Below are 17194 nucleotides of genomic sequence, written 5' to 3'. Positions count from 1 at the left end.
GCCATCGGACTATAAGAGGCAGCTCCCACTTTCCACAAAATTTTGGGGGAAAAAAAGTGCGTCTTATAGTTTGAAAAATACAGTATCTATCTAACTTTAGATTTTTACTTCTAAGTGGTTGAGGTCATTGGATGCGTCCTGGATTCTGTCACACACTGGTGTAATATATATGTATATATGTTCTTATTTCAGTTGAGTTCCCTGCAGTTTTATTAAACACGTCCCATGGAGAAATTGAGTCGGAGTTTCACACGTATGTGCAGCCACAAGAGCACCCAGTTCTTTACGATTTTTGCACGGAGCTGACCGGAATAAAGCAGGTACCTGTGTTTACATCTCATTAAAGGGTTATTTCCATATTGGCGACGTCACATTGATAGGCTCCTGCCAGGCAGGTGTCGTTCACTCATCCCATTCAGGACGTGTGCATGTCACCAGACACTCACTGCCTCATCCCTTTAAAGAGAATCTGTCACCAGGTTTTTGCTCCCCCATCTGAGAGCATAATAATGTAGAGACAGAGACCCTGATTCCAGCCATGTGTCACTTACTGAGCTGTTTGCTGACATTTTGATAAAATCAATGTTTTCTCAGCTGCAGATCCAGCAGTTATACAGAGCTCAGGAATATTCTGGACTACCTGCATCACGCCAAGTAGTCCTGTAATGATAATCTACTGCTGATTAAACTGCGATTTTTAACAAAACTACACTAAGCAGCTCAATAAGTGACACATCGCTAGAATCAGGATCTCCGTTTCTGCATTATGCTGCTCTAGGTGGCAAAAACTTGGTGACAGATTCATTTTAATATTGCTGAGCAACAAAGGAAAAAGATTTTTATTTTTGAAACTCTTATCTCAGTTCGGCTGTATCATATTGCTTATCTTAATGCAGTTTGTATAATGCTCCGATTCTGCTTTATAATAGCAACAAGTGGATGACGGCGTGCCTTTAAAGATCTGCTTATCCCAATTCTCCACATGGATCCAAAAACTTCAGAAGGAAAAGCACATTATTTTCCCTGGTTTGTCCCCAACGCCTACAACCTGCGAGCAGAAGATGTGTGGCTTTGTAACATGGTCCGGTACTGTGTTGTTATTATTATTCATTTGAAATATTTTATTTTTTCAGTCTACATACAATAATTTTAATATATCTAACAAGCAATACGTAGAAACTGTTTTGCATCAACCGCGCAATACCTTTACACCGGGAAGGGGTAGGTCACCTCCAGGTCATCCATTATAGGAAATGGTCGCGGGTACACGTGGTCAGAGCAGTAGAAAGTCCAAATACAATCCAAAAAAGAAGAGAGAAAGCCACGGCACAGTCCATCCAATATTCCGAAGAGCTTTATTTAATTCAAATGGTGCAGGTAAAAATAGCGGGGAAAGAGTCCGGTGCAGGCCCCCAATAGACAACGGCCGTTTCGCGCCTCCTTGTACCTCAATGGGTCCAATTGATTGAACCCGTTGAAGCACAAGGAGGTGCGAATCAGCCGTCGTCCATTGGGGGCCTGCACTTGGCTTTTTCCCCGCTATTTTTACCTGCACCATTTGAATTAAATAAAGCACTTCGGAATATTGGATGGACTGTGCCGTGGCTTTCTCTCTTCTTTTTCTTTGATCTATTAATATATCTCCCCATGTATGGTAAATCTGTTCCTACATAAGGCTTCAAATCCTTCCTTTCTTCCTCCGTCCCTCCTTCTCCTACATACAGCCCCAATCTGTCTCCATAATCTATATGCAATAAAACCCCTTTAGAGGTGCAGGTATGGCATTCTCATGTTAGTCATCTTTGCTTCTGGTTGCAGACTGGGACCTTGGGGTTTGCTTACTGTATGAATGCAGAAGGAAACAGCTGAGGAAGCCAGACCTTCTGAACTCCTGGATTGACCTCCGATTAAGGTTAGTTTCACACTTGCGTTCAGCGGAGTCACTATGGAGAATAGCGCAGTCCGTTAATGCACTGCGCTATTCTCCATAGACTTGTATGGATGACGCACTGTAACGCAAGTGTCAGTGTTGCATCCGCCGGACGACGCAGCGTCGTTATTTTGATGCTGCGTCGGGCGGAAGGAACGCAGCATGTAACGTTTTTTTGAGCAGCGGAATCCTTTGGATTTCACTGCGCATACTCTCTCTGGCTCCTTCCACCTGTAACCAGGGTACACATCGGGTAACCAAGGGACCCTGGTTAGGTGTGCCGGGAGCCCGACACTTCCCCGTTCGGCTCCGCTCCCTCCCTCACACACAAAACACACACACACACTCTCTCACCTGTCCCCCAGCGATGCAGTCCCCGCGGCACTGACGTCCTCAGCCATGGCCCCGCTCGGCTCCACCCACTTCGCACTCCGCCCCTGCACACATTGTCGGTGACCGAACGATCACGATCAGCTGATCACCCGGCGGCCGGCTACTGTGAGTGATCGGCTGATCACCCGGCGGCCGGCTACTGTGACTGATCGGCTGATCACCCGGCGGCCGGCTACTGTGACTGATCAGGTGATCGTTCACAATAGTCTGTCGACAGTAAAACTGTGAAAAAAAACAAAAACGAATTGCGTTGTTTTGCAGCATCCGTTGCATCCGTTGTGCCACTATATGCAACACATCCGTTGCATCCGTCACACAACGCAATGCAACGGATGCCGTTCAACGCAAGTGTGAAACCAGCCTAACATACAAGGTGAGTAAATACCCTAAGAGCAGATGTAGGGGCAGATGTTGTACATCCATGTAGCTAAATAATGGAGCATGCTATGATCAGGCTGCTACGATCACCTTCTCTAGTCTAATGCCAATAATTCATTACTATTGGCCCCTGGACTATAAGAATGGATGACAGCCCCCCAAAAATTGCTTGAGGAACCATAAAAAAATGCTACATTATTTTTTCCTGCTTAGAAACTTCTTAGAGGATATAAGATGTAAACAAATATATGACATATTATGAGGGTGATCTATAGACCCAGATACTGTATATATAAAATACAGAAGATTAACATCTTGCTTAGAGACTTTCCTTACATTTTAAAAGGAACCTGTAATGTGAAAAATGCCATTGAACAGTACGTATGGGATTAATTAGCAGGTTAACCCCTTAACGATCGCCGATACGCCTTTTAACGGCGACAAATTAGGGTGCTTCTTCCAAACCGCCGCTTTTTAACGGCGGTCGGAAAAAAGGGTCTAGCGCCCCCCAGAGTCGGAAAATTTCCGGGGTCTCAGCTGCCTGGGGTAGCTGAGACCCTGGAGATCATGATTCAGGCCGGTTTTTCCGGTCCCCGCTCACGTGATCACCGGTAAACACCGTTTACCGATGATCACCTTACAGTAAATGACCACGCCGGTAAAAAATCATTTATCTCCCATCTGGCATGAACAAACATGTCAGATGGGAGATAAATCTCATCCTCGGTCCCCCGGTGTCGCCAAAGTGTCCCCCCGACCCCCACCCCTTCCTCCCGAAAATCCAACATGGCGCCGGCCGCATTTACCCGTTTCCTCTGGTTTCTGTCGTATGTGCTATGACACATACGACAGAAAACTGCTCCCCAGGCCCTGTCAGGTCACCCCCTATTCCTACCCCGGTGTTCCCCGGTGTCCCCCGTACCTGTCGGAGTGCTGATCCCCCGCGGCCCCCTCCTCCTTCACAGCAGACGCTGGTCACATGTGCAGAGCGCGGCTGTCAGCTCAGCTTCCTGCTTTGCTTTCAGAGACGCTGGCCGGCTGCTCGCACTCTGCAGCTGTGACCCGGGGAGAGTGGGTGCAGATTGTTTGCACCCACTCTCCTCAAATGGAGGGTCTGCACTCCTAGAAAATGGGGGATACGTTCCCTGAACGTGCCCTCCATATTCTAGAAGGTCCAGAATCGCCGCGGGACTTTCACAATGGATTAAAGCAGGGACCCGATTTTTTTTTCTTTTCAGTAAATTGGTCAAAGAGGGAATGTTTTTGAGGAGAGTTTTTTCAAATAATTTTTTTTTTTTGTTGTCAATTTTTTTTTTTTATTACTGTCAATTAATTATGTCTGGTATCAAATAGACGCCGTGACATAACTAATTGCTGGGCTTGATGCCAGGTGACATTACACATCTGGTATCAACCCCATTTATTACCCCGTTTGCCACCGCACCAGGGCGCGGGATGAGCTGGGGCGAAGCGCCAGGATTGGCGCATCTAATGGATGCGCCACTTCTGGGGCGGCTGCAGCCTGCTATTTTTAGGCTAGGAAGAGTCCAATAACCATGGCTCTTCCCACCCTGAGAATACCAGACCCCAGCTGTCAGCTTCACCTTGGCTGGTGATCTAATTTGGGGGGACCCTACGTTTGTTTGTTTTTTTTAAATTATTTATTTATAAATAATTAAAAAAAAAAACCGCTTGGGGAGCCCTCCAAATTGATCACCAGCCAAGGTGAAGCTGTCAGCTGTGGTTTGCAGGCTACAGCTGTCTGCTTTACCCTAGCTGGCTATCAAAAATAGGGCGGACCCCACGTCATTTATTTTAATTCTTTTTTTTCTTTTTGGGCTAAATACAAGGCTAGGCACCCTTTAGTGCCACATGAAAGGCACTAAAGGGCTCCAGCTTAGAATATGCAGGGGGTGGGACGTTATATATGTTTGACATGTATCCATTCATCCATTGTAGCATTTTAGGCTATGTGCCCACAATCAGGGTTTGTAGCGTTTTGGGCGCAGAGTGTTTTCCCTGCGTCCATAGCGCTGCGCTGTGCAGTAGAAGCACAGTGGAAGGATTTATAGAAATCCCATGCGGATCCTATTCAGCCCCGTACTGACAGGGTGGGTTGCTGAGGTCCTCCCTGCATCGGACAGGAGGACTATTTTGCTCACTTCATACAGCATTTAAAGGGATCTGTTTGCAGGACACTGGAGACTGGAAGGTGACCTGGAATGTGTGCATTGTCACATTGTGGTAACATCCCATGATGAACCCCAAACAAAGTGGGGGAAACGCGTCGGGATTCTTCTGGGAGTTCATCCTCCAGCAAGATAAGTTTACCCAACTGGGATTCAAATAATTACAGGTCCATGAACTAATTTGTTGGTCGAATGCACTGGATAGCAGACCTAAGAGGCTACCTGTAATACTCCCTCATATATTGTTAGAGGGGAGCGAGTGCGTAAATATTCCGATTGGGGATTTTGTCTATGACCAGCAATCATACTTAACATTTACTAGTGTTCTGACTATGCACCTAGTATGATTGAACCACTTTGACTTCAGCACTAATTATACCCCTTTGGGCTTTGGGTCAATTCTTGGAACACAGTTAGGTCTTAGGGTGTACTAGGGATAGCCGACGTCGAGCGGGGGCGCCCAAAACTTTATGGCGTATTAACCTCCGCGGCTAGGAAGCAGACAGACTAGGGATTCATGATCTGGCCCCTATTCATACATCATAGCGATATCCCTTTAACGAGTAAAATCATCTTGGGCTATACCTCACCCTCCTAGATTAATACTCCCTTTAAGTACATCTAGCTTTGCACGACCGGGTGTGTGCTCACTGACCGATATAGCTGCATATGAAAAATATGGCTTGATTTAATTATTTTAATATTCATAAATAAAAATTGATTTTAGAGAAATTAGTCTTTCGGTCTATTATAAAAATCTCGTGCCCACTGTGCATCTTTTCTCCGCAGCATAAACTGACCTGTGGTGCAGCTTCCCGAGCCTCAGCATGTCAATTTATGCTGCGGAGACAAGAGTGTTCTATGCAGGTAGAATAGAGCTAAAGTCCACAGCAGCCTGAACCCAAATTGTGGGCATGGACAGCTGCATTCTCCTGTGGACAACACTCACATCTCTGTAGGAAGGCTGACACTGTGTACTAGACGCCGTGTCGCTGTATCATGGCCACATAGCCTAACAGTGAGAATATTGTTGCTACAGCAACATTTTTGTGAAGTACCTGTGGATTCAAAATGCTTACTATACTCCTGAATAAAATCCTTGAGGGGTCCAGTTTCCAAAATGGGTTCACTTGTGGGGGGTTTCTAATGTATAGGTACCCAAGAGGCCCTGCTAATGTGTCATGGCGCGCACAATTTATTTCAACTTTTCCAAAATTCAAATGGTGCTCCTTCCATCCCAAACCCTCCCATTTATCCAAACAGAGGTTTTTGGCCACATATGGGGTATCCCTGCGCTCACAAGAAATTGGATAACAACCTTTGGGGTCCACGTTTTGTTGTTGCCTCTTGAAAAAGTGAGAAATGTGATGCTAAAGAAACATTTTTGTGAAAAAAATGAACATTTTCAATATGGCAACCTAAGCTTATCAAATTCTGTGAAGTATTCGTGGATTCAAAATGCTCAATATACACCTAGATAAAAGCCTTGAGGTGTATTGTTTCCAGAATGGGGTCACTTGTGGGGGACCTCCACTGTTTAGGCACCTTAAAGGCTTACCAAATGCGACATAGCGTCCACTAATTATTCCAGCCAAATGTTCAGTCAAATGGCACTTTTTCCCTTATGAGCCATGCTGTGCACCCAAACAGTTGATTTCCACCACACATAAGGTATCAGTATACTCAGAAGAAATTGCACAATAAATTTTATGCTGCTTATTTTCCTTTTACTCTTGTTAAAAAAAAGCTATGTGGTTGAAGTAACAATTTTGTGGTAAAAATGTATTTTTTTTATTTTCACAGCTCAAAATTATAAACTTCTGTGAAGCACCTGGGGTTTAAGGGTACTCACCAAACATCTAGATAAATGCCTTGAGGGGTCTATTTTCCAGAATGGGGTCACTTGTGTGGGGACCTCCACTGTTTAGGCACCTCAGGGGCTCTCCTAATGCAACATGGTGTCCGCTATTGATTCCAGCCAATTTTGCAGTCAAATTGCACTCCTTCCCTTCCAAGACCTGCCGTGTGCCCAAACAGTTGATTTCCCCACATATAAGATATCACCAAACTCAGGAGAAACTGCACAATAAATTTCATGGTGAATTTTTTCCTGTTACCCTTGTGAAAAAAAAGCTACCTGGTTGAAGTAACAATTTTGTGGTAAAACTTTATTTTTTTATTTTCATGGCTCAACGTTATAAACTTCTGTGAAGCACCTGGGGGTTCAGAGTACTCACCAAACATCTAGATAAATTCCTTGAGAGGCCTAGTTTCCAATATGGGATCACTTGTGGTGTTTTTTTGCTGTTTACGTACCTTAGGGGTCCTCCAAATGCGACATGGTGCCCGCAATCTTTTTCAGCCAATTTTCCTTTCCAAAATTCAAATATTGCTCCTTTCGTTCCAAGCCCTCCCATTTGTCCATACAAAGGTTTCAGACCACATATGAGGTATCACCGCGCTCATACAAAAGTGGGTAACAAACATTTGGGTCAAATTTTTGGAATTACCTCTTGAAAAAGTGAGAGAATTGATGCTAAAGCAACATTTTTGAGAAAAAAAAATGACAATTTTCAATATGACAACGTAACGTTATCAAAATCTGTGAAGTACCTGTGGGTCCAAAATGCTCACTATACCCCTCGATAGAAGCCTTAAGGGTTCTAGTTTCTAAAATGGGGTCACTTGAGGGGGGTTCCTGCTGTTTACGTACCTTAGGGGATCTGTAAATGCAACATGGTGCCCGCAATCTGTTTCAGCCAAATTTGCTTTCCAAAATTCAAATATTGCTCCTTTCGTTCCAAGCACTCCCATTTACCCAAACAAAGGTTTCTGACCACATGTGGGGTATCGGTGCGCTCATAAGAAAGTGGGTAACAAAGTGTGAGGTCCAATTTTTGGTGTTACTTCTTGAAAAAGTAAGAAAATTAGTGCTAAAGCAACATTTTTAGGTAAAATGTTAATTTTTATTTTTTTTTCATTCCACATTACTTTAGTTCCTGTGAAGCACCTGAAGGGTTAATAAACTTCTTGGATGTGGTTTTGAGTACCTAGAGGGGTGCAGGTTTTAGAATAGTGTCACTTTTGGGTATTTTCTGTCACCTAGGCCTCTCAAAGTCACTTCAAATGTGACGTGGTCCCTAAAAAAATGGTTTTGTAAATTTTCTTGAAAAAATGGGAAATTGCTGATGAACTTTGAACCCTTATAACTTCCTAACCCCAAAAAATGTTGTTTTAAAAATTGCGCTGATCTAAAGTAAACAAGTGGGAAATGTTATTTATTAACTATTTTGTGTGACATAACTCTCTGGTTTATGGGCATAAAAATTAAAAGTTTGAAAATTGCATAATTTTTAATTTTTTTGTCAAATTTCAGATTTTTTCACAAATAAAATAAAAAAATATCATCCTAAATTTACCTCTAACACGAAGCCCAATATGTCACAAAAAAACAATCTCAGAATCACCAGGATCCATTGAAGCGTTCCAGAGTTATAGCCTTATAAAGGGACACTGGTCAAAATTACAAAAAATGGCCTGGGCATTAAGTACAAAACTGGCTTCGTCCTTAAGGCTATGTGCACACGTTGCGTTTTTTTCCTCAAACGCTGCGTTTAGAACCGCAGCGTTTCAGTGCCAAATTGCATGCGTCCTGCTTCTCCATCAAAGTCTATGAGAAAGCCGAAAAATCAATGCCATGTTTTGGATGCCAAAAATCGGTGCGGATAAAAAGCAGCATGTCACTTCTTTTGTGCGGTGTAGCTGCATTCTCCAGCCGTTGAAATCAATGATGTGGGTCAGAACGCAGCTACACCTCAGTTCGCTGCATTTTTGTTGCGGTCCGCATGCTTTATCGGCATACAGAACGCAGGCTTTTACCTGGAAGTGAGGTCAAGAGGTTTCCTGTTGACCTCACTTCCTGGCAAAGTTCAGGAAAGCCCCCGGTGTCCCCCGGTATTCCGTACCTGTCCTGTCGCAGCGCTGATCCCCCGCGGCCCCCTCCTCCTTCACAGTGCGTGCCGGTCACATGTGCCGAGCAGCTGACAGCTCAGTACTGTGCTCAGAGACGCTGGCCGGCTGCTCTGCACACTGCAGCTGTGATCGGGGAGAGTGGGTGCAGATTCTTTGCAACCACTCTCCTCAAATGGAGGGTCTGCACTCCTAGAAAATAGGGGACACGTTCCCTGAGCGTGCCCCCATATTCTAGAAGGTCCAGAGTCGACGTGGGACGTCCAAAATGGATTACAGGGACCCTTTTTTTTTCTTTTCTTTTCAATAAAATGGTGAAAGAGGAAATGGTTGGGGAGTGTTTTTTCAAATAAATTTTTTTTTGTTGTCAATTTTTTTTCCTATTGTTTACAGTCAATTAGTCTGGTGTCAAATAGACGCCGTGACATCACTAATTGCTGGGCTTGATGCCAGGTGACATTACACATCTGGCATCAACCCCATATATTACCTCGTTTGCCACCGCACCAAGGCAACGGGATGAGTTGGGGCGAAGCACCAGGAATGGCACATCTAACTGATGCGCCACTTCTGGGGCGGCTGCGGCCTGCTATTTTGAGGCTGGGAAGAGTCCAATAACCATGGCTCTTCCCATCCTGAGAATACCAGACCCCAGCTGTCAGCTTCACCTTGGCTGGTGATCTAATTTGGGGGGACCCCACGTTTGTTTTTTTTAATTATTTATTTATAGATAATTAAAAAAACAAAACAGCTTGGGGAACCCTCCAAATTGATCACCAGCCAAGGTGAAGCTGTCAGCTGTGGTTTGCAGGCTACAGCTGTCTGCTTTACCCTAGCTGGCTATCAAAAATAGGGGGGACCTCACGTCATTTTTTTTATTTATTTATTTATTTATTTAGTTTTTTTGGCTAAATACAAGGCTAGGCACCCTTTAGTGCCACATGAAAGGCACTAAAGAGTGCCAGCTTATATGCAGGGGGGTGGGACGTTATATATATGTTAGACATCCATTCAACCATTGACGCATTTTAGGCAGTGTGCCCACAATCAGGGTTTGTAGCATTTTGGGTGCAGAGTGTTTTCCCTGCATCCATAACGCTGCGTTGTGCAGTAGAAGCACAGTGGAAGGATTTTTAGAAATCCCATGCAGCCTTAACCCAAATCGTGGGCATGAGCAGTTGCGTTCTCCCGTGGACAACACTCGCATCTCTGCAGGAAGGCTGACACTGTCTACTAGACGCCGTGTCGCTGGATCACAACCACATAGCCTAACAGTGAGAATATTGTTGCTACAGCAACATTTTTGTGAAGTACCTGTGGATTCAAAATGCTTACTATACTCCTGAATAAAATCCTTGAGAGGTCCACATTCCAAAATGGGGTCACTTGTGGGGGGTTTCTAATGTATAGGTACCCAAGAGGCCCTTGTAATGTGACATGGTGCGCGCAATTTATTTCAACTTTTCCAAAATTCAAATGGTGCTCCTTCCATTCCAAGCCCTCCCATTTATCCAAATATAGGTTTTTGGCCACATGTGGGGTATCCCTGCACTCACAAGGAATTGGATAACAACCTGTGGGGTCCACGTTTTGTTGTTGCCTCTTTGAGTTCTCATCCATCTTTTATTTCCATCTCTCTATATGTTCATCCTTCAATGCTTTGCTTTTCTTTCAGTTTATCCATCCATCCTTCTATGCTTTTCTATTTATCGATCCTTTTTATTATAGTTTTCCCTTCAATTTTTTTTTTTATTTTCCAGCACATGGATGTTATGATTTCATGTCCGTCACTATTTTCTGTTTATTAGGTGGAGTCTATGCCTTGCTTATGGCACTCTGTTTCCACAATGGAGAATGTAGAGAATGTGGAGAAGGAAATGACATCACAGGTTTTTTTTCCCTAAAGTCTGTGTTCAACCAACTTTATTAATCACTGAAAAGTGTTCAAAAACGCACCTAAAAAAACGCATGGAAAACGCATGCGTTTTTGATGCGGTTTTTATCAAAGCGCATTATTTACAATTGTACCAAGGGGTTAATAGACTTCTGAAGCTGTACGGCCACTGTCCTGAAAGTCTGGCTGCTGGTAGGAAATTAACTTTATTCCTCCCAGCAGCCTACGGCTTCCAGTTATAGAGATGGTGCGGCCCGGCTTCAATGGCTATAACCACCCCTGGCACTGACAGCCAGCTCTGTACTGATGCACTGCAGAGCCAGCTGTCAGTCACTGCAGAGGTCTCAGTTACAGCCACCTTTCACTATGTACTGAGCGTTGACTGAAACCGGGCCTGCCGCACCTCTATAACTGAATACTGGAGGTGTGGGGAGGAATAAAGTTCATCAAAGGGAACCTGTGAATATGTTTTTACTACCTCATCTGAGAGCATCATGATGTAGGTAAAGAGATCCTGAATCCAATCATGTATCACTTAAATGACTAGATCCACCTGTTCTGACACAAACAGAATTTTTCAAACTTAGCCATGTAGTAGAGCTGAGAGAGCTGCTGTCGCCCACACCAGGCTCTATAGAGATTGTACATTGACAGTGAGGTGTCAGTCACAGGAGGGAGCGTGTCAGGCTGCCATGCGTGTGACATTGTAGTCCAAACAATGATACGTCCTGCTGCTAAAACAAACAGTAAATAAACAACAGATCAACACCTTGACAAGACAGGCATCCCTGAATTTTATGTTTTAATCCTTGCAGCATGCTGTCTTCAGATTACATAGCAAAAACCTCACAGATTCCCTTTAACTCACATTAGCTGGATTTTCAGTGCAGCGGCCACCTGGCTTCAGAATGCTATTAACCTGCAGATAAACCCCATATCTGCATGTTAATAGCATTTTTTTTATATGACAGATTGCCGATAAGTAAAATGGCCACTCAAATTTTTTTTTGTTTTGTTTAAGGTTATTGTTTTTGTATCACCAAAGAGAATACATAATTTAGCGGGTTATTTAAAGGTAACCTGTCACCAGGCTTTTCCCTTATGAGCTGTGGCCACCACCAGTGACCCCTTATATACAGCATCCCAGAATACTGTATATAAGAGCCCAGGCCACTAGGTAGAATGTAAAAAAACCCCCACCTTTTATAATACTCACCTAGGGGGCGGTCCAGTCCTATGGGGGTCACTGTTCTCGGTGTGGCGCCTCCTCCACGTTGTGTGATCGCCATCCTCCTGCCCAGCCCTGTATGCATGACACTTCCTTCATTCACACAGAGGCCGCTCCTGCGCACTTTGATCTGCCTTCAACCGGGCAGATCAAAGTACTTGTAATGCGCAGGCAGAAGAAAAGCTCAAAGACCACCCGTGCATGCGCACTATAATGCTTTGATTTTGCCCTCAGCATGGCAGATCAAAGTGCACAAGAGCGCAATGTAGGCCTCTGTGTGGATGTCATAGGACGCATCATGTACACGGGCTGGACAGGAGGACGGCGAACCCACAAGATGGTGGAGGCGCCGGACAGAGAGCAGCATCACCCATAGGACCGGACCACCACCTAGGTGAGTGTTCTAAAGGTGTTTTTTATGTTATAGAGAGCGGCCTGGGCTCTTATATACAGTATTTGGGAGGGATTACTGGTGGTGGCCACAGCTCATAAGGGAAAAACTTGGTGATGGGTTCCCTTTAACATGACTTGCCTGTCATTGTGCTTATAAATGAGACTTGGTGAATGTGACTCATCAAACTCCTCAATTAAACTCCAAACTCTAGGTTTGAAGGACAACTTCAAGCAAAACAGCTCATTGAGGCACTAAAAAATCAGATCATCCACTGGATACAACCCATTATATACCCTAGTAGTGTATATGAATGTAACGGGGTGCCAGGGGTGCCTCTGGCCTTGTAGTCGTGGCCCTTGCAATCCGGCTTACCCCTGGTTCCACCGTCACTATGGGGACAGGAGATGACTTGGTGGGGCAGAGTGTGGTGGTGATGCAGATGTTATCCGGCGTACAAACACTCTTCAGGCAGGGTTCAATGCAATGAACAAACATTCTTTTATTCTTCACAAAGTCCCAAACAAAGCAATAAAGGTGGTGATACGCTTTCTTAGCTGGGGGAAGCCTGTCCTTGCGTCCCCTCCAGTGGGGATGTGCCTGACTACTCCACTTCGCCCGGCTCCCACTTCTGGCTACCCACAGCCCGGACCCACACCGGACTGCTTCACACTATGAGGTTCCGCCCGCTCCTTTTCTCACCGGCTTCCCTGCTTTCCAGCTCCCACACTCTGCCCCGGCTCTGCTGCTCCGCTCCTGTCCCCGAGACGACTGCTCCCTTGATCTAATCTTTTCCTCACACCCTTGCTCTCTCCTCCCCTTGTCTCTGCCGGCTCCTCCTCTCCACTGTGGTGACAGCCGTCCCACCCGGCCACTAGGGGTACCCTAACACAATACACATGCACATACAAATAAAACATTTTTATTAATAACATTTCCGGGTTAACTATGCTCCCTTTTGCAGGGGGTCTGCTCACCCACTGCATACCTCCCCTCTTAAAACCCGAGCCTCCCGGCACGGCTCTTACTTAAAACACACAGAAGCACGTAAAGTCTGCAATACCGTCCACAATAGGCGCAGCACCCACACAGAGGGCTCCAGTGTGCCCAGTTCTCCTCCTCTGGACGGCCACCAGTGTGCGCAGCTCTCCTCCTCTGGACGGCCACCAGTGTGCGCAGCTCTCCTCCTCTGGACGGCCATCAGTTTGCCCAGTTCTCCTCCTCTGGACGGCCACCAGTCCCGCGCCCGGCGGTTTCTGCAGCGCTCCCGGTCCTTCTTTCAACTAGCGCCCGGAGGCTCAACAGCGCTCCCGGTCTTAGATGGGCGCCCGGAGGCTTGGCAACAGCGCTCCCGGTCTTAGATGGGGCGACTGCCCGTACGAACACACAGAAGGGAGCTCGTCCCGTGAAACTTTAAAAGAACTTCTGCCGGCTAAACGGCGCCGGACTTAAACAACAGATCAGCAGTGGTGACTTACTCTGGGGGCCAGGCCCTCTTCCATTCCTCCGCTTGGGCCTGGATGTATGCCCCCAGGGATTGTCCCGGCTGCTGACGGATCCTCTGGAAGGACGCAGGGGCGTAGGGTGGCTCCACAGGCGCAGCTGCTGCAACTCCTCTCGGTGGTGAAGGCGTCGCTGCCCCTGACAATCTTGCTGGTAACGGCGGCGGTGTCAATGCTGAGACTGGGTAGAGTGGAGACGGGTCCTCGTTTCCCGCTCTTAAACAGACTCCACCCCCATCCCCACGCATCATCTTGACTCCTCCGCTGAGGTACTTCTTTTTCTTCTTCCGTGCCCTGGAGCTGGCGCCTCCCTTCTTTGGGCGGAGTACTCCATGCTTTCTCTTCGGCACCGGCCAGCCCCAGGCTCTTCTTTCGGCGCCAACTTTCCGCGCCTTTTCTTCCTCACAGATAACGGCCTCCTTGCCGCCATCTTGTACCCGGTCCAACGCTACGGGTACTAGGTTCTCTTCCCACCACGGGGCTGGAAATCCTGTATCACGGTCCGGATCCTGTGCTTCAGGCACGACCCGATCTCCAGCCTCCTGGGTTCCTGGCAGGGGAATCGCATCCTGCCGACTACGCCACATGTAACGGGGTGCCAGGGGTGCCTCTGGCCTTGTAGTCGTGGCCCTTGCAATCAGGCTTACCCCTGGTTCCACCGTCACTATGGGGACAGGAGATGACTTGGTGGGGCAGAGTGTGGTGGTGATGCAGATGTTATCCGGCGCACAAACACTCTTCAGGCAGGGTTCAATGCAATGAACAAACATTCTTTTGTTCTTCACAAAGTCCCAAACAAAGCAATAAAGGTGGTGATACGCTTTCTTAGCTGGGGGAAGCCTGTCCTTGCGTCCCCTCCAGTGGGGATGTGCCTGACTACTCCACTTCGCCCGGCTCCCACTTCTGGCTACCCACAGCCCGGACCCACACCGGACTGCTTCACACTATGAGGTTCCGCCCGCTCCTTTTCTCACCGGCTTCCCTGGTTTCCAGCTCCCACACTCTGCCCCGGCTCTGCTGCTCCGCTCCTGTCCCCGAGACGACTGCTCCCTTGATCTAATCTTTTCCTCACACCCTTGCTCTCTCCTCCCCTTGTCTCTGCCGGCTCCTCCTCTCCACTGTGGTGACAGCCGTCCCACCCGGCCACTAGGGGTACCCTAACACAATACACATGCACATACAAATAAAACATTTTTATTAATAACATTTCCGGGTTAACTATGCTCCCTTTTGCAGGGGGTCTGCTCACCCACTGCATGAATGTGACCTAATCACCTCTAATGTTCCCTTTCAGCTTTTCTACAATCGCAGACCCAAAGGTTTAAATGGCGCTTTACAAGATGTCAGCATTGAGTTTTCTGGCCGGGAACACTCCGGTAGGGCTGTTTTTATATCTACAAAAAGTGACTGCTAAGTTTGGAAAGAAAGAGATGGATACGGCCCAACTTTTATGTTCATTTACGATAAGTTTTAAAAAATGTTTTTTTCCTTTCCAGGACTAGATGATTCCTGGAACACGGCTCGCCTCGCTTGGAGAATGATCTGTGACGGTTGCGTCATGAAAATCACTAAATCCTTAGATAAGGTCAGTTGGTTTTTCAGTTCTCCATTTTTTCTTCATTCAACTAACCATGATGAATAGACCATAACATCTGGAGGCAAAACTTGAAGAAAGAAAATTATAACTTTTGTGGCAATTGTTAATTTTTTTTTTTTTTTAAGAATTCTGGGCTTTCTTTATAAAAACTAGGCACCTCCTAATTCTTCCGTAAGACCGGGGCCATCATCGGCTGTTCAAGCACATAAATCCCGAGAAGGTGACGTCAATCAAGCGACAGCTATAGCTAAGGAAGACGAGCAAGACTTAAAGAAGGGTCGAAATACCGAGAAACCTAATGACCAACTGCTTGCCGGTGCCAACCAGGACTGTGCCAAAAACCTGAAGGACGGGCCATCACACAAGACGTTAATAAATGGACTTTCTACAACACTTGGAAATGACAATAAATATCGGTTCCCTGCACGAACATCACTCGGTCCCGTAAAATATGGCAGCCGGATTGGAGCCTTCTCCTCTACGCCCCTGGATCATTCACCACATGGCAGAGGTCACATTATAATGTCTACTACTGTCCATACGGTGAATGATGTCTCTGATCTGGATGTGGATCCCTGTTCAGAATCAGATTTGTCCATTTTGGCGGATTGGGAAGAAGCCGCTGTTATAGAGGATTCTCAGCATGAGGGTCCGGGAAATGTGGAGGAACCAGATCTGATACCGGTAGATTCACCATCATACGCTGTCCTAATGCTTAGAAATGGTCATGAAAATCCGAATCGCTGCCAATCCAGGCACAGTATCGGGGCTGCTGTTGTTTATAGGAGCCCGGACACCACCATTTATAATGTCCATATGAAGAAACCAGCATCTAATGCTTCAGGTTTTACCCAGGAACTACCCAGTTCAGAAACTACCCAGTGCTTTGGGAAATAGACTAAGCGGTCCGTCTCCATCCACAGGGAAGACGAGCAAGATGTCTACGTTGTTGGACTACTTTCCAAAAAGGAAGCTCGCTAGTGTAAGCTTCTACTTTCCCCCCAAGAAACTTCCATTCACCATACACGAAGACGGTAACCGCACGTTACCAGTCTCCCGTGTGCTGTCAAATAAAGTATTAAGCTCTACAGTCAATCTAAACAAGACCATCGGGGCAACAAAATGTGACCGTATCACTGCCCCGATGTGCCAATGTGGCCGCAGGGCGAAGAAACTCACCGTATCCAATATAGGTCCCAACCACGGCAGGGTTTTCTATAGCTGCTCCGTGCAGAGGAGAAGCGATGAGAACAGCAAAGGCTGCAACTACTTCAAATGGGAGGACACACTTCTGAAAGAGAAGACTCCACACACCTCGGCCTTCCTGTCCACCAGTGCCATAAGCGCGTCCTCTAATAGAAGTATGACTTCGGTGGGGTCTTCTGCCGTGCACAAACCTTTTATCAAGCTGAGACCATCGATGAGAACCTAATTTTTTAAGTTGCAACCACGATTATTGTCTACCAACGATTTTCATCTAATACGAATTGACTGTGGGATCATGTTACTAGGATTTTATTACACCCTTCCATCTACTAGTGGATATCCGTCATCAGTGGTGTCTGATAATAGATCAGGATGATCATGAATTATGGACGAGTAAAATTGTGCATAGGAAAAAAATGCTGGACTTTGGACATCAGTAGAACAGCAGGTGTGATGACCATGTGCCCCACAATGATGTGTGTGTATGCAGAGCTCTCATGGCTTATGACTGGGTATC

General features: G+C 46.2%; 1 protein-coding gene across 1 annotated transcript in view; it reads left to right on the top strand.

Moving 5' to 3' along the window:
• LOC142246685 (ERI1 exoribonuclease 2-like) overlaps positions 1 to 16903 on the top strand; it is a 26360-nt gene extending 9457 nt beyond the window's left edge. Inside the window, 8 exon segments of the mRNA XM_075319751.1 lie at positions 193 to 320; positions 930 to 1086; positions 1819 to 1912; positions 6638 to 6644; positions 15169 to 15250; positions 15371 to 15459; positions 15625 to 16341; positions 16343 to 16903. Of these exon segments, the coding sequence (XP_075175866.1) occupies positions 193 to 320; positions 930 to 1086; positions 1819 to 1912; positions 6638 to 6644; positions 15169 to 15250; positions 15371 to 15459; positions 15625 to 16341; positions 16343 to 16903 (1835 nt within the window).
• Positions 16904 to 17194: the final 291 nt, after the last annotated feature.

This window comes from Anomaloglossus baeobatrachus, chromosome 7, assembly GCF_048569485.1.
Source record: "Anomaloglossus baeobatrachus isolate aAnoBae1 chromosome 7, aAnoBae1.hap1, whole genome shotgun sequence".
In the NCBI taxonomy this organism is placed as follows: Eukaryota; Metazoa; Chordata; class Amphibia; order Anura; family Aromobatidae; genus Anomaloglossus; species Anomaloglossus baeobatrachus.
The sequence above is the reverse complement of the archived record's forward strand: the minus strand, read 5'-3'. Positions and strand labels throughout refer to the sequence as shown.